Source organism: Oncorhynchus mykiss, chromosome 10, assembly GCF_057628025.1.
Source record: "Oncorhynchus mykiss isolate SJ-2025 chromosome 10, ASM5762802v1, whole genome shotgun sequence".
In the NCBI taxonomy this organism is placed as follows: Eukaryota; Metazoa; Chordata; class Actinopteri; order Salmoniformes; family Salmonidae; genus Oncorhynchus; species Oncorhynchus mykiss.
The window spans coordinates 47,948,840-47,974,370 of record NC_143031.1 but is presented as its reverse complement, the minus strand read 5'-3'; the positions used below and the strand labels follow the sequence as shown (position 1 = coordinate 47,974,370).

Below are 25,531 nucleotides of genomic sequence, written 5' to 3'. Positions count from 1 at the left end.
GATGAGATGTTATCGATCATCTAATCAGAAACCGCCAGAGAGCTTTACACCATGCACCAGGTAACACTGAATAAGCTGTACACATGTACCATTATATACATACGCATTCATTGACCTTTCGTGGGGCAAGAAGAAATGAGGTCAACACAATACCCTTAGGCTGGCGCTTATACCAGAGAGCTGAGCAGAGCCAGACAGCATCAGAGACACAAGAGGTTTGTCATCACTGATATATATATATATATTTTTTTTTAATGAGATAAACATCACCAGCTTTATTTTTTTTTCCTCTTGAAGTGCCAAACCTCTCAGTGGTGGATGTGTCTTGTGCATTGAAATACAGGGTTGCCCAATTTGTGTTGGCATAGCAACAGGCTCTCGTGTGTCGTCCCCCCCCCCCCCTCCCCCCTGGTATGACGTTGATCATGCTCCCCTTTTCTCCATTCCTCCCCATTTTCCTTGGGATGGTGTCTGTTTCTTTGTCAAGGTAAATTATTTCACCTTCATTTCAGACATTGTTGTAATTACAATTGATATTATGAAAGCAACATCAACTGGTTGTTGGTGGTTATGAAATTGTGGGGAAATATTTATTAAAGCCCATTTTTATTGCTTTCAACATTCCCTCGTCACAATGAAATAGAAGACTAACGCATGTCTATGAACACATTTACAGTAAATCTGTGAAACAATAAAATGACCGCTAAATGCTAATCTGTTTTACCGCTGGCTATGCTCCATAAAATGAACAATCAAAACGATGAAAAAAAACACACGCTATTAATGTCATTAAATGTCACAAAACATACTTAAAAGGTGTTCTATGCAGTTAAGTAGATTTTCTTGTGGGCTTTAAAGAATATTGCAACAGGTAGCTTTTTTTTTCAACGAGCATTCAATCCTTTTCAATTTCTCTCAACTTGTTTCTCCATTACTACTATATTCAGGGCTGTTGGCAGGTGAAATTGTTGCACAGAGAAACTTTACACGTGAAAAATGATCTTTGAAACATGTTGCTGTTGTTTTGTTTGTTCATTTCTAACCCATTTTTTTTTTGTTGAACAGCGCCAATGCAGAACGCTTCATTTCATCAATGATTAACAACATCGAAGAGCAACATTCATTTGTACACCTCAGCTTTGCCCCAAAACACAATGCCACTAAAATCACATATTGTCAACAACATCATTTTCAGACGTACACGAGTGGACTATAAAATTACCATCTGTGAAATTACCTCTAAGCCTTTACATTTACTGCATGAGAATATTCAGAAGAAAAATAAAAAATGCTTAAAGGGTTAGGATTTAGCTTTTGCTGAGTTTGTTTTTCCATGAAGTTGCAGTGCTTTGAAGGAGAGTATTCTTATGAGAGGATTAAGCCAAGGTCAGTGGTGCTTAGAGCTCCCTGGCCATCAGCAGCAGCAGTAGCAGCTGTGCCCTGTACTGTCCTCTCGTTTGAAGATGTCTGCACTGAGGTTCCACATGCTCCCTCTGTATTCTCACAGGGTCAGGGTCACCATAAGTGAGTCATTCACACCTTTACACTATCAACTATTCACACTACCGTATCACATCGTAACAAAATAAGGGGGTGGGGGGGACCAACCGTGTAATTGAAGTAATTCTCTATGATTTGAAGCTAGAATCTTGTCGTTTGTAGATGGTAGTTTGCATAGTTCTATAGTGTAACGCATTAACACACACACTATTAATACACAGAGGAAGCAGAGTTGTATATTTTGTTTGTGTGTACTCCTGTATGTGAAGGATTATCTGCTGGTGTTCTACACACATGCGTGGATGCAGGTGTTGGGAGTCTTCTCTTATCTCTCTCTCACAGACCCAGTTTTGCTCACAACACATCAGAGAATGGTGCACTCCATGTCTCCTGGCCTGAAAAGCATGCCCCACCTTGGTCCCCCCTCCATCCAGGTAACCTAGGTTCAGCGACAAGACAGACAGACAGACAGACAGACAGACAGACAGACAGACAGACAGACAGACAGACAGACAGACAGACAGACAGACAGACAGACAGACAGACAGACAGACAGACAGACAGACAGACAGACAGACAGACAGACAGACAGACAGACAGACAGACAGACAGACAGACTGACTGACTGACTGACTGACTGACTGACTGACTGACTGACTGACTGACTGACTGACACAGACTGACTGACTGACACAGACTGACTGACAGACACAGACTGACTGACTGACTGACACAGACTGACTGACTGACACAGACTGACTGACAGACACAGACTGACTGACTGACTGAGACTGACTGACTCCTGACTGACTCCTGGAGACACTAAAGTTCCAACGACTTATAGTCCAGATGTGTTCATCACTAACCTCCAGTTACTTAGGAGTTCTCTTTTTGAGACGTGCTATCTGTACTCGATCCCTCAGTGCAGCTAAAATATAGCACTGAGGTTACTAGTTTTAAATGGGTTTTTGTTAATCTTTTGTACCGGCAGCCATCTAGGTCCATTGATAGAACGACTAAAAATACTTGCTGCTAGATGTCACATTGCATTGCTCCTGGGATAAAGAATAAAGAGAACTAACTAGTCAAGTGTCATCTTTGTTTTCATGCATTGTGCATCGGGGATGGTACACGCAGGCTCCATGTCAAAGCTTTAATCCAATAATGACTCTAATGCTTTCTCTTTGCAGCATGTCATTTAATAATGCTCGCCTTTTGCTGTGAGCGTGGTCATAGCTGCCTTGCTCATCACAAGGGGAGTTAAGAGTGATTAAAGGCAGGGGTTGAAAGCGGACCCTTCTGAACTGAAGCCTTCCACTCATCATCCTCCCATGTGGGGCCTGGATATAGCCCTCCACATTACAACCGGCCCCTGCTTACGAATCAAAAACCAGTCCGCTCTAATAGATACTGACAGTACAGTGTTCCATACGAACACACAGGACACAATGAATAACCTGTACGATTTAGTCAGGACAACGGTTTTGGAATAGAATGCCACTGAATGAGAACATTTGTATTCAAGCGCATCAACGTTCTCAGCTACTGTACGGTATTGCACAGTGCTGACTGTCAATACTCAGTGCAAAATATGTGGGTATGCTGTAAAAAAAATGTTACTGAAAATAAAGCCTTCCTTCCAGCTGTGCAGTCACTTACAATGTACAAGGGTACAGAGCAGCAATATTAAATGGCAGGTGTTGGTAGACTGTTCCGGTGAGCAGAAGCAGTGATTTATAACATGCAGAACCCCAGCACACCCATAGCTGGAACCCTGAGCCTGTTGCCCTCTCTGGCACCACCACCAGAGCTCCTCCTAACAGGCCTGATGGATGTCTATCACTGCTGCACCGCCCGGCCGCTTAACTCACTGGGCTTCCCCACGTCCACGTTCAATCTTCATTTACACTCTGTGTGTTTTATTGAAGAGCGATTCCATTTGTTTTATTGTGACGTGGTTTAAACAGAGTGTGAATGATTACATTATGAGAGACAAATGGGTGTTTTCCTTCAGACAAGTAATGCTCTGGGAAAGATTTCATTCTTCAAGCAAACAATTCCATTAGTGCGTAATCACAGTGCCAATCTTTTGACAGTGTGATATACTGCCCTGATGTCAATGGCTTGGTAATCAACCATCTTAATAGCTGGGTTATTGTAGATGGTAGCTACAGTTAGCACCCAGCGCCGCACTGATCACTGAGATGACATCCCTATTCTGTGTCTGTGTGACTCTCTCAGAGGAAAGCACAGTGTCAACAAAGCCACGCAGACTCAATTTCATGCAATTAACTGTTGTGTTAAAGATAACTGTTTGCTCTTCAATCGTTAATGGACATCTAAGTCAAAGTCAGGGCAAAGTCGGAGCTGATTACTGGCCACATTCATTTCCCCCAAGTTATGTGCAACCTTCCCGCCACCTTCATTTCTACACAAAAAAGGTACACTTTTGTAGATTATGTATTTATCCTACATGGACAATATGTACACGTCTGTTCAATTTAGGAATCAGACCAGCAGTCCAAAACACCCCAAATAACACTGTAGTTTGTTCACTCCATAGACTAAATTCAGTTTTATTGTAAAGCAAGAAAAACTAGCAAAAAAAAAATGGGTCTTACCTTCCTCTGATTTCTGGATAGCTGTATGGAAGTAGAGAAGACAGAGAATCATTAGTATTGGTGACTGAAGAATATTGAACATCTAGAAATGAAGAAATATCAGCACCAAACAGTTAATACTAATCTCCCGCGCCTAATTACAACACATACAGTAGACTCTCTCTACTTATAACACATAAGTAGCCTCTCTAATTATAACACATACAGTGTCCTCTCAAATTATAACACATACAGTAGCCTCTCTAATAACAACACATACATTAACCTCACTAACTATAAAACATACAGTAGCCTCTAATTACAACACATTCAGTAGACTCTCTAATTACAACACATACAGTATCCTCTCTAATTACAACACATTTAGTAGCCTCTTTAATAACAACACATACATTAACCTCTCTAACTATAACACATACAGTAGCCTCTGAAATTACAACACATACAGTAGCCTCTGAAATTGCAGCACATACAGCATCCTATAATTACAACACATACAGTAGCCTCTCTAATTACAACACATTCAGTAGCCTCTCTAATTACAACACATACAGTAGCCTCTCTAATTATAACACAGAGTAGCCGCTAAGTACAAAAAATACAGTAGCCTCTCTAATTACAACACATTTAGTAGCCTCTCTAATTACAGCACATAAATTAACCTCACTAACTATAACACATACATTAGCCTCTAATTACAACACATACAGTAGCCTCGCTAATTACAACACATACAGTAGGCCTCTCATTACGACACATACAGTAGGCCTCTCATTACAACACATACAGTAGGCCTCTCATTACAACACATACAGTAGCCTCTCTAATTACAACACATACAGTAGCCTCTAATTACAACACATACAGTAGCCTCTCTAATTACAACACATACAGTAGCCTCTCTAATTACAACACATACATTAACCTCTCTAACTATAACACATACAGTAGCCTCTAATTACAACACATACAGTAGCCTCGTTAATTACACACATACAGTAGCCTCTCTAATTACAACACATACAGTAGCCTCTCTAATTATAACACAGATTAGCCTCTAATTACAACACATACAGTAGCCTCTCTAATTACAACACATACCGTAGCCTCTCTAATTATAACACAGATTAGCCTCTAATTACAACACATACAGTAGCCTCTCTAATTACAACACATACAGTGTCCTCTAATTATAACACATACAGTAGGCGTCTCATTACAACACATACAGTAGACTCTCTAATTATAAAACATACAGTAGCCTCTCTATTTACAACACATACAGTAGACTCTCTAATTACAACACATACAGTAGCCTCTGTAATTACAACCCATTCAGTAGCCTCTCTAATTACAGCACATACAGTAGCCTCTCTAATTACAAAACATACAGTAGCCTCAAATTATAACACAAAGTCGCCTCTCTAATTATAACACATTCAGTAGCTTCTCTAATTATAACAAATAAAGTAGCCTCTCTAATTACACATACAGTAACCCCTCTAATTACAACACATACAGTAGCCTCTCTAATTACAACACATACAGTAGACTCTCTAATTATAACACAGACTAGCCTCTAATTACAACACATACAGTAGTCTCTCTAATTACAACACATACAGTGTCCTCTCTAATCATAACACACACAGTAGCCACTCTAATTACAACACATACAGTAGCCTCTAATTAAAACACATACAGTAGGCGTCTCATTACAACACATACAGTAGACTCTCTAATTATAAAACATACAGTAGCCTCTCTACTTAAAACCCATTCAGTAGCCTCTGAAATTACAACACATACAGTAGCCTCTGAAATTACAGTACATACAGCATCCTATAATTACAACAAATGCAGTAGCCTCTCTAATTACAACACATTTAGTAGCCTCTCTAATTACAGCACATACATTAACCTCACTAACTATAACACATACATTAACCTCTCTAACTATAACACATACAGTAGCCTCTCAAATTACAACACATACAGTAGGCTCTAATTACAACACATACAGTAGCCTATCTAATTACAACACATACAGTAACCTCGCTAATTACAACACATACAGTAGCCTCTAATTACGACACATACAGTAGGCTTCTCATTACAATACATACAGTAAGTAGCCTCTCTAATTACAACACATACAGTAGCCTCTAATTACAACACATACAGTATTCTATAATTACAACACATACAGCAGCCTCTGTAATTATAACACATTCAGTAGCCTCTCTAATGACAACACATACAGTAGCCTCTCTAATTATAACACATTTAGTAGCCTCTCTAATTACAGCACATACATTAACCTCACTAACTATAACACATACAGTAGCCTCTAATTACAACACATACAGTAGCCTCGCTAATTACAACACATACAGTAGTCTCGCTAATTACAACACATACAGTAGCCTCTAATTACAAGACCAACAGTAGGGCTCTCATTACGACACATACAGTAGGCCTCTCATTACAACACATTTAGTAGGCTCTCTAATTACAACACATACATTAACCTCTAACTATAACACATACAGTAGCCTCTAATTACAACACATACAGTAGCCTCGCTAATTACAACACATTCAGTAGGCCTCTCATTACGACACATACAGTAGGCCTCTAATTACGACACATACAGTAGGCCTCTAATTACAACACATACAGTAGCCTCTCTAATTATAACTCACAGAGTAGCCTCTCTAATTACAACACATACAGTAGCCTCTCTAATTACAACACATACAGTAGCCTCTCTAATTACAACACATACATTAACCTCTCTAACTATAACACATACAGTAGCCTCTAATTACAACACATACAGTAGCCTCGTTAATTACACACATACAGTATCCTCTCTAATTACAACACAAACAGTAACCTCTCTAATTACAACACATACAGTAGCCTCTGTAATTATAACACATTCAGTAGCCTTTCTAATTACAACACATACAGTAGTCTCTCTAATTACAACACATTTAGTAGCCTCTTTAATAACAACACATTAACCTCTCTAACTATTACACATACAGTAGCCTCTGAAATTATAACACATACAGTAGGCTCTGAAATTACAACACATACAGCATCCTATAATTACAACACATACAGTAGCCTCTCTAATTACAACACATACAGTAGCCTCTCTAATTACAACACATACTGTAGCCTCTAATTACAACACATACAGCCACCTCTGTAATTATAACACATTCAGTAGTCTCTCTAATTACAGCACATACATTAACCTCACTAACTATAACACATACATTAACCTCTCTAACTATAACACATACAGTAGCCTCTAATTACAACACATACAGTAGCCTCGTTAATTACAACACATACAGTAGCCTCTAATTACGACACATACAGTATCCTATAATTACAACACATACAGTAGCCTCTCTAATTACAACACATACAGTAGCCTCTCTAATTACAACACATACAGTAGCCTCTAATTACAACACATACAGCAGCCTCTGTAATTATAACACATTCAGTAGCCTCTCTAAGTACAACAAATACAGTAGCCTCTCTAATTACAACACATTTAGTAGCCTCTCTAATTACAGCACATACATTAACCTCAATAACTATAACACATACATTAACCTCTCTAACTATAACACATACAGAAGCCTCTCAAATTACAACACATACAGTAGGCTCTAATTACAACACATACAGTAGCTTATCTAATTATAACACATACAGTAACCTCACTAACTATAACACATACAATAGCCTCTAATTACAACACATACAGTAGCCTCGCTAATTACAACACATACAGTAGGCTCTAATTACAACACATACAGTAGCCTATCTAATTACACCACATACAGTAGCCTCTAATTACAACACATACAGTAGTCTCGCTAATTACAACACATACAGTAGCCTCTAATTACGACACATACAGTAGCCTCTCTAATTATAACACATACGGTAGTCTCTCTAATTATAACACATACATACAGTAGCCTCTCTAATTATAACACATACAGTAGCCTCTAATTATAACTCACAGAGTAGCCACTCTAATTACAACACATACAGTAGCCTCTAATTATAACACATACGGTAGTCTCTCTAATTATAACACATACGGTAGCCTCTCTAATTATAACACATACATACAGTAGACTCTCTAATTATAAAACATACAGTAGCCTCTCTATTTACAACACATACAGTAGACTCTAATTACAACACATACAGTAGCCTCTGTAATTACAACCCATTCAGTAGCCTCTCTAATTACAGCACATACAGTAGCCTCTCTAATTACAACACATACAGTAGCCTCTGTAATTATAACACATTCAGTAGCCTTTCTAATTACAACACATACCGTAGCCTCTCTAATTATAACACAGATTAGCCTCTAATTACAACACATACAGTAGCCTCTCTAATTACAACACATACAGTGTCCTCTTATTATAACACATACAGTAGGCGTCTCATTACAACACATACAGTAGACGCTCTAATTATAAAACATACAGTAGCCTCTATTTACAACACATACAGTAGCCTCTCTAATTACAAAACATACAGTAGCCTCAAATTACAACACAAAGTCGCCTCTCTAATTATAACACATTCAGTAGCTTCTCTAATTTTAACACATACAGTAGCTTCTCTAATTATAACACATACAGTAACCCCTCTAATTACAACACATACAGTAGCCTCTCTAATTACAACACATATAGTAGCCTCTCTAATTACAACACATACTGTAGCCTCTAATTACAACACATACAGCAGTCTCTGTAATTATAACACATTCAGTAGCCTCTCTAATTACAACACATACAGTAGCCTCTCTAATTATAACACAGAGTAGCCTCTAAGTACAACAAATACAGTAGCCTGTCTAATTACAACACATTTAGTAGCCTCTCTAATTACAGCACATACATTAACCTCACTAACTATAACACATACATTAACCTCTCAAACTATAACACATACAGTAGCCTCTCAAATTACAACACATACAGTAGGCTCTAATTACAACACATACAGTAGCCTATCTAATTACAACACATACAGTAGCCTCTAATTACAACACATACAGTAACCTCGCTAATTACAACACATACAGTAGCCTCTAATTACGACACATACAGTAGGCTTCTCATTACAATACATACAGTAAGTAGCCTCTCTAATTACAACACATACAGTAGCCTCTAATTACAACACATACAGTATTCTATAATTACAACACATACAGTAGTCTCTCTAATTACATCACATACAGTAGCCTCTCTAATTACAACACATACAGCAGCCTCTGTAATTATAACACATTCAGTAGCCTCTCTAATTACAACACATACAGTAGCCTCTCTAATTATAACACATTTAGTAGCCTCTCTAATTACAGCACATACATTAACCTCACTAACTATAACACATACAGTAGCCTCTAATTACAACACATACAGTAGCCTCGCTAATTACAACACATACAGTAGTCTCGCTAATTACAACACATACAGTAGCCTCTAATTACAAGACCAACAGTAGGCCTCTCATTACGACACATACAGTAGGCCTCTCATTACAACACATTTAGTAGGCTCTCTAATTACAACACATACATTAACCTCTAACTATAACACATACAGTAGCCTCTAATTACAACACATACAGTAGCCTCGCTAATTACAACACATACAGTAGGCCTCTCATTACGACACATACAGTAGGCCTCTAATTACGACACATACAGTAGGCCTCTAATTACAACACATACAGTAGCCTCGCTAATTACAACACATACAGTAGACCTCTCATTACGACACATACAGTAGGCCTCTCATTACAACACATACAGTAGGCCTCTCATTACAACACATACAGTAGGCTCTAATTACAACACATACAGTAGCCTATCTAATTACAACACATACAGTAGCCTCTAATTACAACACATACAGTAGCCTCGCTAATTACGACACATACAGTAGCCTCTCTAATTATAACACATACGGTAGTCTCTCTAATTATAACACATACATACAGTAGCCTCTCTAATTATAACACATACAGTAGCCTCTAATTATAACTCACAGAGTAGCCACTCTATTTACAACACATACAGTAGCCTCTAATTATAACACATACGGTAGTCTCTCTAATTATAACACATACGGTAGCCTCTCTAATTATAACACATACATACAGTAGACTCTCTAATTATTAAACATACAGTAGCCTCTCTATTTACAACACATACAGTAGACTCTAATTACAACACATACAGTAGCCTCTGTAATTACAACCCATTCAGTAGCCTCTCTAATTACAGCACATACAGTAGTCTCTCTAATTACAACACATACAGTAGCCTCTGTAATTATAACACATTCAGTAGCCTTTCTAATTACAACACATACCGTAGCCTCTCTAATTATAACACAGATTAGCCTCTAATTACAACACATACAGTAGCCTCTCTAATTACACCACATACAGTGTCCTCTTATTATAACACATACAGTAGGCGTCTCATTACAACACATACAGTAGACGCTCTAATTATAAAACATACAGTAGCCTCTATTTACAACACATACAGTAGACTCTCTAATTACAACACATACAGTAGCCTCTGTAATTACAACCCATTCAGTAGCCTCTCTAATTACAAAACATACAGTAGCCCCAAATTACAACACAAAGTCGCCTCTCTAATTATAACACATTCAGTAGCTTCTCTAATTTTAACACATACAGTAGCTTCTCTAATTATAACACATACAGTAACCCCTCTAATTACAACACATACAGTAGCCTCTCTAATTACAACACATACAGTAGCCTCTCTAATTACAACACATACTGTAGCCTCTAATTACAACACATACAGCAGCCTCTGTAATTATAACACATTCAGTAGCCTCTCTAATTACAACACATACAGTAGCCTCTCTAATTATAACACAGAGTAGCCTCTAAGTACAACAAATACAGTAGCTTCTCTAATTACAACACATTTAGTAGCCTCTCTAATTACAGCACATACATTAACCTCACAAACTATAACACATACATTAACCTCTCAAACTATAACACATACAGTAGCCTCTCAAATTACAACACATACAGTAGGCTCTAATTACAACACATACAGTAGCCTATCTAATTACAACACATACAGTAGCCTCTAATTACAACACATACAGTAACCTCGCTAATTACAACACATACAGTAGCCTCTAATTACGACACATACAGTAGGCTTCTCATTACAATACATACAGTAAGTAGCCTCTCTAATTACAACACATACAGTAGCCTCTAATTACAACACATACAGTATTCTATAATTACAACACATACAGTAGTCTCTCTAATTACATCACATACAGTAGCCTCTCTAATTACAACACATACAGCAGCCTCTGTAATTATAACACATTCAGTAGCCTCTCTAATTACAACACATACAGTAGCCTCTCTAATTATAACACATTTAGTAGCCTCTCTAATTACAGCACATACATTAACCTCACTAACTATAACACATACAGTAGCCTCTAATTACAACACATACAGTAGCCTCGCTAATTACAACACATACAGTAGTCTCGCTAATTACAACACATACAGTAGCCTCTAATTACAAGACCAACAGTTGGCCTCTCATTACGACACATACAGTAGGCCTCTCATTACAACACATTCAGTAGGCTCTCTAATTACAACACATACATTAACCTCTAACTATAACACATACAGTAGCCTCTAATTACAACACATACAGTAGCCTCGCTAATTACAACACATACAGTAGGCCTCTCATTACGACACATACAGTAGGCCTCTAATTACGACACATACAGTAGGCCTCTAATTACAACACATACAGTAGCCTCGCTAATTACAACACATACAGTAGACCTCTCATTACGACACATACAGTAGGCCTCTCATTACAACACATACAGTAGGCCTCTCATTACAACACATACAGTAGGCTCTAATTACAACACATACAGTAGCCTATCTAATTACAACACATACAGTAGCCTCTAATTACAACACATACAGTAGCCTCGCTAATTACAACACATACAGTAGCCTCTAATTACGACATATACAGTAGGCTTCTCATTACAATACATACAGTAGCCTCTCTAATTACAACACAGAGTAGCCTCTAAGTACAACAAATACAGTAGTCTCTCTAATTACAACACATTTAGTAGCCTCTCTAATTACAGCACATACATTAACCTCACTAACTATAACACATACATTAACCTCTCTAACTATAACACATACAGTAGCCTCTCAAATTACAACACATACAGTAGGCTCTAATTACAACACATACAGTAGCCTATCTAATTACAACACATACAGTAGCCTCTAATTACAACACATACCGTAACCTCGCTAATTACAACACATACAGTAGCCTCTAATTACGACACATACAGTAGGCTTCTCATTACAATACATACAGTAAGTAGCCTCTCTAATTACAACACATACAGTAGCCTCTACTTACAACACATACAGTATTCTATAATTACAACACATACAGTAGCCTCTCTAATTACATCACATACAGTAGCCTCTCTAATTACAACACATACTGTAGCCTCTAATTACAACACATACAGCAGCCTCTGTAATAATAACACATTCAGTAGCCTCTCTAATTACAACACATACAGTAGCCTCTCTAATTATAACACATTTAGTAGCCTCTCTAATTACAGCACATACATTAACCTCACTAACTATAACACATACAGTAGCCTCTAATTACAACACATACAGTAGCCTCTAATTACAAGACCAACAGTAGGCCTCTCATTACGACACATACAGTAGGCCTCTCATTACAACACATTTAGTAGGCTCTCTAATTACAACACATACATTAACCTCTAACTATAACACATACAGTAGCCTCTAATTACAACACATACAGTAGCCTCGCAAATTACAACACATACAGTAGGCCTCTCATTACGACACATACAGTAGGCCTCTAATTACGACACATACAGTAGGCCTCTAATTACAACACATACAGTAGCCTCTCTAATTACAACACATACAGTAGCCTCTCTAATTATAACACATACGGTAGACTCTCCAATTATAACACATACATACAGTAGCCTCTCTAATTATAACTCACAGAGTAGCCTCTCTAATTACAACACATACAGTAGCCTCTCTAATTACAACACATACAGTAGCCTCTCTAATTACAACACATACATTAACCTCTCTAACTATAACACATACAGTAGCCTCTAATTACAACACATACAGTAGCCTCGTTAATTACACACATACAGTAGCCTCTCTAATTACAACACAAACAGTAACCTCTCTAATTACAACACATACAGTAGCCTCTGTAATTATAACACATTCAGTAGCCTTTCTAATTACAACACATACAGTAGTCTCTCTAATTACAACACATTCAGTAATCTCTCTAATTACAACACATACATTAACCTCTCTAACTATAACACATACAGTAGCCTCTGAAATTACAACACATACAGTAGCCTCTCTAATTACAACACATACTGTAGACTCTAATTACAACACATACAGCCACCTCTGTAATTATAACACATTCAGTAGCCTCTCTAAATACAACACAGAGTAGCCTCTCTAATTACAGCACATACATTAACCTCACTAACTATAACACATACATTAACCTCTCTAACTATAACACATACAGTAGCCTCTAATTACAACACATACAGTAGCCTCGTTAATTACAACACATACAGTAGCCTCTAATTACGACACATACAGTAGGCTTCTCCTTACAATACATACAGTAGCCTCTCTAATTACAACACATACAGTAGCCTCTAATTACAACACATACAGTAGGCTCTAATTACAACACATACAGTATCCTATAATTACAACACATACAGTAGCCTCTCTAATTACAACACATACAGTAGCCTCTCTAATTACAACACATACTGTAGCCTCTAATTACAACACATACAGCAGCCTCTGTAATTATAACACATTCAGTAGCCTCTCTAATTACAACACATACAGTAGCCTCTCTAATTATAACACAGAGTAGCCTCTAAGTACAACAAATACAGTAGCCTCTCTAATTAAAACACATTTAGTAGCCTCTCTAATTACAGCACATACATTAACCTCACTAACTATAACACATACAATAGCCTCTAATTACAACACATACAGTAGCCATGCTAATTACAACACATACAGTAGGCTCTAATTACAACACATACAGTAGCCTATCTAATTACACCACATACAGTACACTCGCTAATTACAACACATACAGTAGCCTCTAATTACGACACATACAGTAGGCCTCTCATTACAACACATACAGTAGCCTCTCTAATTACAACACATACAGTAGCCTCTCTAATTATAACACATACAGTAGCCTCTAATTATAACTCACAGAGTAGCCACTCTAATTACAACACATACAGTAGCCTCTAATTATAACACATACGGTAGTCTCTCTAATTATAACACATACGGTAGCCTCTCTAATTATAACACATACATACAGTAGACTCTCTAATTATAAAACATACAGTAGCCTCTCTATTTACAACACATACAGTAGACTCTAATTACAACACATACAGTAGCCTCTGTAATTACAACACATACAGTAGCCTCTCTAATTACACCACATACAGTGTCCTCTTATTATAACACATACAGTAGGCGTCTCATTACAACACATACAGTAGACGCTCTAATTATAAAACATACAGTAGCCTCTATTTACAACACATACAGTAGCCTCTCTAATTACAAAACATACAGTAGCCTCAAATTACAACACAAAGTCGCCTCTCTAATTATAACACATTCAGTAGCTTCTCTAATTTTAACACATACAGTAGCTTCTCTAATTATAACACATACAGTAACCCCTCTAATTACAACACATACAGTAGCCTCTCTAATTACAACACATATAGTAGCCTCTCTAATTACAACACATACTGTAGCCTCTAATTACAACACATACAGCAGCCTCTGTAATTATAACACATTCAGTAGCCTCTCTAATTACAACACATACAGTAGCCTCTCTAATTATAACACAGAGTAGCCTCTAAGTACAACAAATACAGTAGCCTGTCTAATTACAACACATTTAGTAGCCTCTCTAATTACAGCACATACATTAACCTCACTAACTATAACACATACATTAACCTCTCAAACTATAACACATACAGTAGCCTCTCAAATTACAACACATACAGTAGGCTCTAATTACAACACATACAGTAGCCTATCTAATTACAACACATACAGTAGCCTCTAATTACAACACATACAGTAACCTCGCTAATTACAACACATACAGTAGCCTCTAATTACGACACATACAGTAGGCTTCTCATTACAATACATACAGTAAGTAGCCTCTCTAATTACAACACATACAGTAGCCTCTAATTACAACACATACAGTATTCTATAATTACAACACATACAGTAGCCTCTCTAATTACATCACATACAGTAGCCTCTCTAATTACAACACATACAGCAGCCTCTGTAATTATAACACATTCAGTAGCCTCTCTAATTACAACCCATTCAGTAGCCTCTCTAATTACAGCACATACAGTAGTCTCTCTAATTACAACACATACAGTAGCCTCTGTAATTATAACACATTCAGTAGCCTTTCTAATTACAACACATACCGTAGCCTCTCTAATTATAACACAGATTAGCCTCTAATTACAACACATACAGTAGCCTCTCTAATTACACCACATACAGTGTCCTCTTATTATAACACATACAGTAGGCGTCTCATTACAACACATACAGTAGACGCTCTAATTATAAAACATACAGTAGCCTCTATTTACAACACATACAGTAGACTCTCTAATTACAACACATACAGTAGCCTCTGTAATTACAACCCATTCAGTAGCCTCTCTAATTACAAAACATACAGTAGCCTCAAATTACAACACAAAGTCGCCTCTCTAATTATAACACATTCAGTAGCTTCTCTAATTTTAACACATACAGTAGCTTCTCTAATTATAACACATACAGTAACCCCTCTAATTACAACACATACAGTAGCCTCTCTAATTACAACACATACAGTAGCCTCTCTAATTACAACACATACTGTAGCCTCTAATTACAACACATACAGCAGCCTCTGTAATTATAACACATTCAGTAGCCTCTCTAATTACAACACATACAGTAGCCTCTCTAATTATAACACAGAGTAGCCTCTAAGTACAACAAATACAGTAGCTTCTCTAATTACAACACATTTAGTAGCCTCTCTAATTACAGCACATACATTAACCTCACAAACTATAACATATACATTAACCTCTCAAACTATAACACATACAGTAGTCTCTCAAATTACAACACATACAGTAGGCTCTAATTACAACACATACAGTAGCCTATCTAATTACAACACATACAGTAGCCTCTAATTACAACACATACAGTAACCTCGCTAATTACAACACATACAGTAGCCTCTAATTACGACACATACAGTAGGCTTCTCATTACAATACATACAGTAAGTAGCCTCTCTAATTACAACACATACAGTAGCCTCTAATTACAACACATACAGTATTCTATAATTACAACACATACAGTAGCCTATCTAATTACATCACATACAGTAGCCTCTCTAATTACAACACATACAGCAGCCTCTGTAATTATAACACATTCAGTAGCCTCTCTAATTACAACACATACAGTAGCCTCTCTAATTATAACACATTTAGTAGCCTCTCTAATTACAGCACATACATTAACCTCACTAACTATAACACATACAGTAGCCTCTAATTACAACACATACAGTAGCCTCGCTAATTACAACACATACAGTAGTCTCGCTAATTACAACACATACAGTAGCCTCTAATTACAAGACCAACAGTTGGCCTCTCATTACGACACATACAGTAGGCCTCTCATTACAACACATTCAGTAGGCTCTCTAATTACAACACATACATTAACCTCTAACTATAACACATACAGTAGCCTCTAATTACAACACATACAGTAGCCTCGCTAATTACAACACATACAGTAGGCCTCTCATTACGACACATACAGTAGGCCTCTAATTACGACACATACAGTAGGTCTCTAATTACAACACATACAGTAGCCTCGCTAATTACAACACATACAGTAGACCTCTCATTACGACACATACAGTAGGCCTCTCATTACAACACATACAGTAGGCCTCTCATTACAACACATACAGTAGGCTCTAATTACAACACATACAGTAGCCTATCTAATTACAACACATACAGTAGCCTCTAATTACAACACATACAGTAGCCTCGCTAATTACAACACATACAGTAGCCTCTAATTACGACATATACAGTAGGCTTCTCATTACAATACATACAGTAGCCTCTCTAATTACAACACAGAGTAGCCTCTAAGTACAACAAATACAGTAGCCTCTCTAATTACAACACATTTAGTAGCCTCTCTAATTACAGCACATACATTAACCTCACTAACTATAACACATACATTAACCTCTCTAACTATAACACATACAGTAGCCTCTCAAATTACAACACATACAGTAGGCTCTAATTACAACACATACAGTAGCCTATCTAATTACAACACATACAGTAGCCTCTAATTACAACACATACAGTAACCTCGCTAATTACAACACATACAGTAGCCTCTAATTACGACACATACAGTAGGCTTCTCATTACAATACATACAGTAAGTAGCCTCTCTAATTACAACACATACAGTAGCCTCTACTTACAACACATACAGTATTCTATAATTACAACACATACAGTAGCCTCTCTAATTACATCACATACAGTAGCCTCTCTAATTACAACACATACTGTAGCCTCTAATTACAACACATACAGCAGCCTCTGTAATAATAACACATTCAGTAGCCTCTCTAATTACAACACATACAGTAGCCTCTCTAATTATAACACATTTAGTAGCCTCTCTAATTACAGCACATACATTAACCTCACTAACTATAACACATACAGTAGCCTCTAATTACAACACATACAGTAGCCTCTAATTACAAGACCAACAGTAGGCCTCTCATTACGACACATACAGTAGGCCTCTCATTACAACACATTTAGTAGGCTCTCTAATTACAACACATACATTAACCTCTAACTATAACACATACAGTAGCCTCTAATTACAACACATACAGTAGCCTCGCAAATTACAACACATACAGTAGGCCTCTCATTACGACACATACAGTAGGCCTCTAATTACGACACATACAGTAGGCCTCTAATTACAACACATACAGTAGCCTCTCTAATTACAACACATACAGTAGCCTCTCTAATTATAACACATACGGTAGACTCTCCAATTATAACACATACATACAGTAGCCTCTCTAATTATAACTCACAGAGTAGCCTCTCTAATTACAACACATACAGTAGCCTCTCTAATTACAACACATACAGTAGCCTCTCTAATTACAACACATACATTAACCTCTCTAACTAGAACACATACAGTAGCCTCTAATTACAACACATACAGTAGCCTCGTTAATTACACACATACAGTAGCCTCTCTAATTACAACACAAACAGTAACCTCTCTAATTACAACACATACAGTAGCCTCTGTAATTATAACACATTCAGTAGCCTTTCTAATTACAACACATACAGTAGTCTCTCTAATTACAACACATTCAGTAACCTCTCTAATTACAACACATACATTAACCTCTCTAACTATAACACATACAGTAGCCTCTGAAATTACAACACATACAGTAGCCTCTCTAATTACAACACATACTGTAGCCTCTAATTACAACACATACAGCCACCTCTGTAATTATAACACATTCAGTAGCCTCTCTAAATACAACACAGAGTAGCCTCTCTAATTACAGCACATACATTAACCTCACTAACTATAACACATACATTAACCTCTCTAACTATAACACATACAGTAGCCTCTAATTACAACACATACAGTAGCCTCGTTAATTACAACACATACAGTAGCCTCTAATTACGACACATACAGTAGGCTTCTCCTTACAATACATACAGTAGCCTCTCTAATTACAACACATACAGTAGCCTCTAATTACAACACATACAGTAGGCTCTAATTACAACACATACAGTATCCTATAATTACAACACATACAGTAGCCTCTCTAATTACAACACATACAGTAGCCTCTCTAATTACAACACATACTGTAGCCTCTAATTACAACACATACAGCAGCCTCTGTAATTATAACACATTCAGTAGCCTCTCTAATTACAACACATACAGTAGCCTCTCTAATTATAACACAGAGTAGCCTCTAAGTACAACAAATACAGTAGCCTCTCTAATTAAAACACATTTAGTAGCCTCTCTAATTACAGCACATACATTAACCTCACTAACTATAACACATACAATAGCCTCTAATTACAACACATACAGTAGCCATGCTAATTACAACACATACAGTAGGCTCTAATTACAACACATACAGTAGCCTATCTAATTACACCACATACAGTACACTCGCTAATTACAACACATACAGTAGCCTCTAATTACGACACATACAGTAGGCCTCTCATTACAACACATACAGTAGTCTCTCTAATTATAACACATACAGTAGCCTCTAATTATAACTCACAGAGTAGCCACTCTAATTACAACACATACAGTAGCCTCTAATTATAACACATACGGTAGTCTCTCTAATTATAACACATACGGTAGCCTCTCTAATTATAACACATACATACAGTAGACTCTCTAATTATAAAACATACAGTAGCCTCTCTATTTACAACACATACAGTAGACTCTAATTACAACACATACAGTAGCCTCTGTAATTACAACCCATTCAGTAGCCTCTCTAATTACAGCACATACAGCCACCTCTGTAATTATAACACATTCAGTAGCCTCTCTAATTATAACACATTTAGTAGCCTCTCTAATTACAGCACATACATTAACCTCACTAACTATAACACATACATTAACCTCTCTAACTATAACACATTCAGTAGCCTTTCTAATTACAACACATACCGTAGCCTCTCTAATTATAACACAGATTAGCCTCTAATTACAACACATACAGTAGCCTCTCTAATTACACCACATACAGTGTCCTCTAATTATAACACATACAGTAGGCGTCTCATTACAACACATACAGTAGACGCTCTAATTATAAAACATACAGTAGTCTCTCTAATTACAACACATTTAGTAGCCTCTTTAATAACAACAAACATTAACCTCTCTAACTATAACACATACAGTAGCCTCTGAAATTACAACACATACAGTAGGCCTCTAATTACAACACATACAGTAGCCTATAATTACAACACATACAGTAGCCTCTCTAATTACAACACATACAGTAGCCTCTCTAATTATAACACATTCAGTAGCCTTTCTAATTACAACACATACCGTAGCCTCTCTAATTATAACACAGATTAGCCTCTAATTACAACACATACAGTAGCCTCTCTAATTACAACACATACAGTGTCCTCTAATTATAACACATACAGTAGGCGTCTCATTACAATACATACAGTAGACTCTCTAATTATAAAACCTACAGTAGCCTCTCTATTTACAACACATACAGTAGACTCTCTAATTACAACACATACAGTAGCCGCTGTAATTACAACCCATTCAGTAGCCTCTCTAATTACAACACATACAGTAGCCTCTGTAATTATAACACATTCAGTAGCCTTTCTAATTACAACACATACCGTAGCCTCTCTAATTATAACACAGATTAGCCTCTAATTACAACACATACAGTAGCCTCTAATTACGACACATACAGTAGGCTTCTCATTACAATACATACAGTAGCCTCTCTAATTACAACAAATACAGTAGCCTCTAATTACAACACATACAGTCGGCTCTAATTACAACACATACAGTATCCTATAATTACAACACATACAGTAGCCTCTCTAATTACAACACATACTGTAGCCTCTAATTACAACACATACAGCAGCCTCTGTAATTATAACACATTCAGTAGCCTCTCTAATTACAACACATACAGTAGCCTCTCTAATTATAACACATACAGCAGCCTCTGTAATTATAACACATTCAGTAGCCTCTCTAATTACAACACATACAGTAGCCTCTCTAATTATAACACATTTAGTAGCCTCTCTAATTACAGCACATACATTAACCTCACTAACTATAACACATACAGTAGCCTCTAATTACAACACATACAGTAGCCTTGCTATTTACAACACATACAGTATTCTCGCTAATTACAACACATACAGTAGCCTCTAATTACAAGACCAACAGTAGGCCTCTCATTACGACACATACAGTAGGCCTCTCATTACAACACATTTAGTAGGCTTTCTAATTACAACACATACATTAACCTCTAACTATAACACATACAGTAGCCTCTAATTACAACACATACAGTAGGCCTCTCATTACGACACATACAGTAGGCCTCTAATTACGACACATACAGTAGGCCTCTAATTACAACACATACAGTAGCCTCTCTAATTACAACACATACAGTAGCCTCTCTAATTATAACACATACGGTAGACTCTCCAATTATAACACATACATACAGTAGCCTCTCTAATTATAACTCACAGAGTAGCCTCTCTAATTACAACACATACAGTAGCCTCTCTAATTACAACACATACAGTAGCCTCTCTAATTACAACACATACATTAACCTCTCTAACTATAACACATACAGTAGCCTCTAATTACAACACATACAGTAGCCTCGTTAATTACACACATACAGTAGCCTCTCTAATTACAACACAAACAGTAACCTCTCTAATTACAACACATACAGTAGCCTCTGTAATTATAACACATTCAGTAGCCTTTCTAATTACAACACATACAGTAGTCTCTCTAATTACAACACATTTAGTAGCCTCTTTAATAACAACACATTAACCTCTCTAACTATAACACATACAGTAGCCTCTGAAATTACAACACATACAGTAGCCTCTCTAATTACAACACATACTGTAGCCTTTAATTACAACACATACAGCCACCTCTGTAATTATAACACATTCAGTAGCCTCTCTAATTACAACACAGAGTAGCCTCTCTAATTACAGCACATACATTAACCTCACTAACTATAACACATACATTAACCTCTCTAACTATAACACATACAGTAGCCTCTAATTACAACACATACAGTAGCCTCGTTAATTACAACACATACAGTAGCCTCTAATTACGACACATACAGTAGGCTTCTCATTACAATACATACAGTAGCCTCTCTAATTACAACACATACAGTAGCCTCTAATTACAACACATACAGTAGGCTCTAATTACAACACATACAGCAGCCTCTCTAATTACAACACATACTGTAGCCTCTAATTACAACACATACAGCAGCCTCTGTAATTATAACACATTCAGTAGCCTCTCTAATTACAACACATACAGTAGCCTCTCTAATTATAACACAGAGTAGCCTCTAAGTACAACAAATACAGTAGCCTCTCTAATTACAACACATTTAGTAGCCTCTCTAATTACAGCACATACATTAACCTCACTAACTATAACACATACAATAGCCTCTAATTACAACACATACAGTAGCCATGCTAATTACAACACATACAGTAGGCTCTAATTACAACACATACAGTAGCCTATCTAATTACACCACATACAGTAGCCTCTAATTACAACACATACAGTACACTCGCTTATTACAACACATACAGTAGCCTCTAATTACGACACATACAGTAGGCCTCTCATTACAACACATACAGTAGCCTCTCTAATTACAACACATACAGTAGCCTCTCTAATTATAACACATACAGTAGCCTCTAATTATAACTCACAGAGTAGCCACTCTAATTACAACACATACAGTAGCCTCTAATTATAACACATACGGTAGTCTCTCTAATTATAACACATACGGTAGCCTCTCTAATTATAACACATACATACAGTAGACTCTCTAATTATAAAACATACAGTAGCCTCTCTATTTACAACACATACAGTAGACTCTAATTACAACACATACAGTAGCCTCTGTAATTACAACCCATTCAGTAGCCTCTCTAATTACAGCACATACAGCCACCTCTGTAATTATAACACATTCAGTAGCCTCTCTAATTATAACACATTTAGTAGCCTCTCTAATTACAGCACATACATTAACCTCACTTACTATAACACATACATTAACCTCTCTAACTATAACACATTCAGTAGCCTTTCTAATTACAACACATACCGTAGCCTCTCTAATTATAACACAGATTAGCCTCTAATTACAACACATACAGTAGCCTCTCTAATTACACCACATACAGTGTCCTCTAATTATAACACATACAGTAGGCGTCTCATTACAACACATACAGTAGACACTCTAATTATAAAACATACAGTAGTCTCTCTAATTACAACACATTTAGTAGCCTCTTTAATAACAACACATACATTAACCTCTCTAACTATAACACATACAGTAGCCTCTGAAATGACAACACATACAGTAGGCCTCTAATTACAACACATACAGTAGCCTATAATTACAACACATACAGTAGCCTCTCTAATTACAACACATACAGTAGCCTCTCTAATTATAACACATTCAGTAGCCTTTCTAATTACAACACATACCGTAGCCTCTCTAATTATAACACAGATTAGCCTCTAATTACAACACATACAGTAGCCTCTCTAATTACAACACATACAGTGTCCTCTAATTATAACACATACAGTAGGCGTCTCATTACAATACATACAGTAGACTCTCTAATTATAAAACCTACAGTAGCCTCTCTATTTACAACACATACAGTAGACTCTCTAATTACAACACATACAGTAGCCGCTGTAATTACAACCCATTCAGTAGCCTCTCTAATTACAACACATACAGTAGCCTCTGTAATTATAACACATTCAGTAGCCTTTCTAATTACAACACATACTGTAGCCTCTCTAATTATAACACAGATTCGCCTCTAATTACAACACATACAGTAGCCTCTAATTACGACACATACAGTAGGCTTCTCATTACAATACATACAGTAGCCTCTCTAATTACAACACATACAGTAGCCTCTAATTACAACACATACAGTCGGCTCTAATTACAACACATACAGTATCCTATAATTACAACACATACAGTAGCCTCTCTAATTACAACACATACTGTAGCCTCTAATTACAACACATACAGCAGCCTCTGTAATTATAACACATTCAGTAGCCTCTCTAATTACAACACATACAGTAGCCTCTCTAATTATAACACAGAGTAGCCTCTAAGTACAACAAATACAGTAGCCTCTCTAATTACAACACATTTAGTAGCCTCTTTAATTACAGCACATACATTAACCTCACTAACTATAACACATACAGTAGCCTCTAATTACAACACATACAGTAGCCTCGCTAATTACAACACATACAGTAGGCTCTAATTACAACACATACAGTAGCCTATCTAATTACAACACATACAGTAGCCTCTAATTACAACACATACAGTAGGCTCGCTAATTACAACACATACAGTAGCCTCTAATTACGACACATACAGTAGGCCTCTCATTACAACACATACAGTAGCCTCTAATTACAACACCAACAGTAGGCCTCTCATTACGACACATACAGTAGGCCTCTCATTATAACACATTTAGTAGGCTCTCTAATTACAACACATACATTAACCTCTAACTATAACACATACAGTAGCCTCTAATTACAACACATACAGTAGCCTCGCTAATTACAACACATACAGTAGCCTCTCTAATTACACCACATACAGTGTCCTCTAATTATAACACATACAGTAGGCGTCTCATTACAACACATACAGTAGACGCTCTAATTATAAAACATACAGTAGTCTCTCTAATTACAACACATTTAGTAGCCTCTTTAATAACAACACATACATTAACCTCTCTAACTATAACACATACAGTAGCCTCTGAAATTACAACACATACAGTAGGCCTCTAATTACAACACATTCAGTAGCCTTTCTAATTACAACACATACCGTAGCCTCTCTAATTATAACACAGATTAGCCTCTAATTACAACACATACAGTAGCCTCTCTAATTACAACACATACAGTGTCCTCTAATTATAACACATACAGTAGGCGTCTCATTACAATACATACAGTAG

The 25,531-nt window shown here is 36.8% G+C and overlaps 1 protein-coding gene across 2 annotated transcripts in view; it reads right to left on the bottom strand.

Annotated features, from left to right (window-relative positions):
• The window catches only part of LOC110533130 (neurexin-2), a 442,565-nt gene that overhangs the window by 220,596 nt on the left and 196,438 nt on the right, over positions 1-25,531 (bottom strand). For both annotated transcript variants that reach the window (XM_036933224.2, XM_090186900.1), the window contains exon 3: positions 4,122-4,142. In XM_036933224.2, coding sequence (XP_036789119.2) covers positions 4,122-4,142 — 21 coding nt within the window. The remainder of the gene's footprint in view (positions 1-4,121; positions 4,143-25,531) is intronic.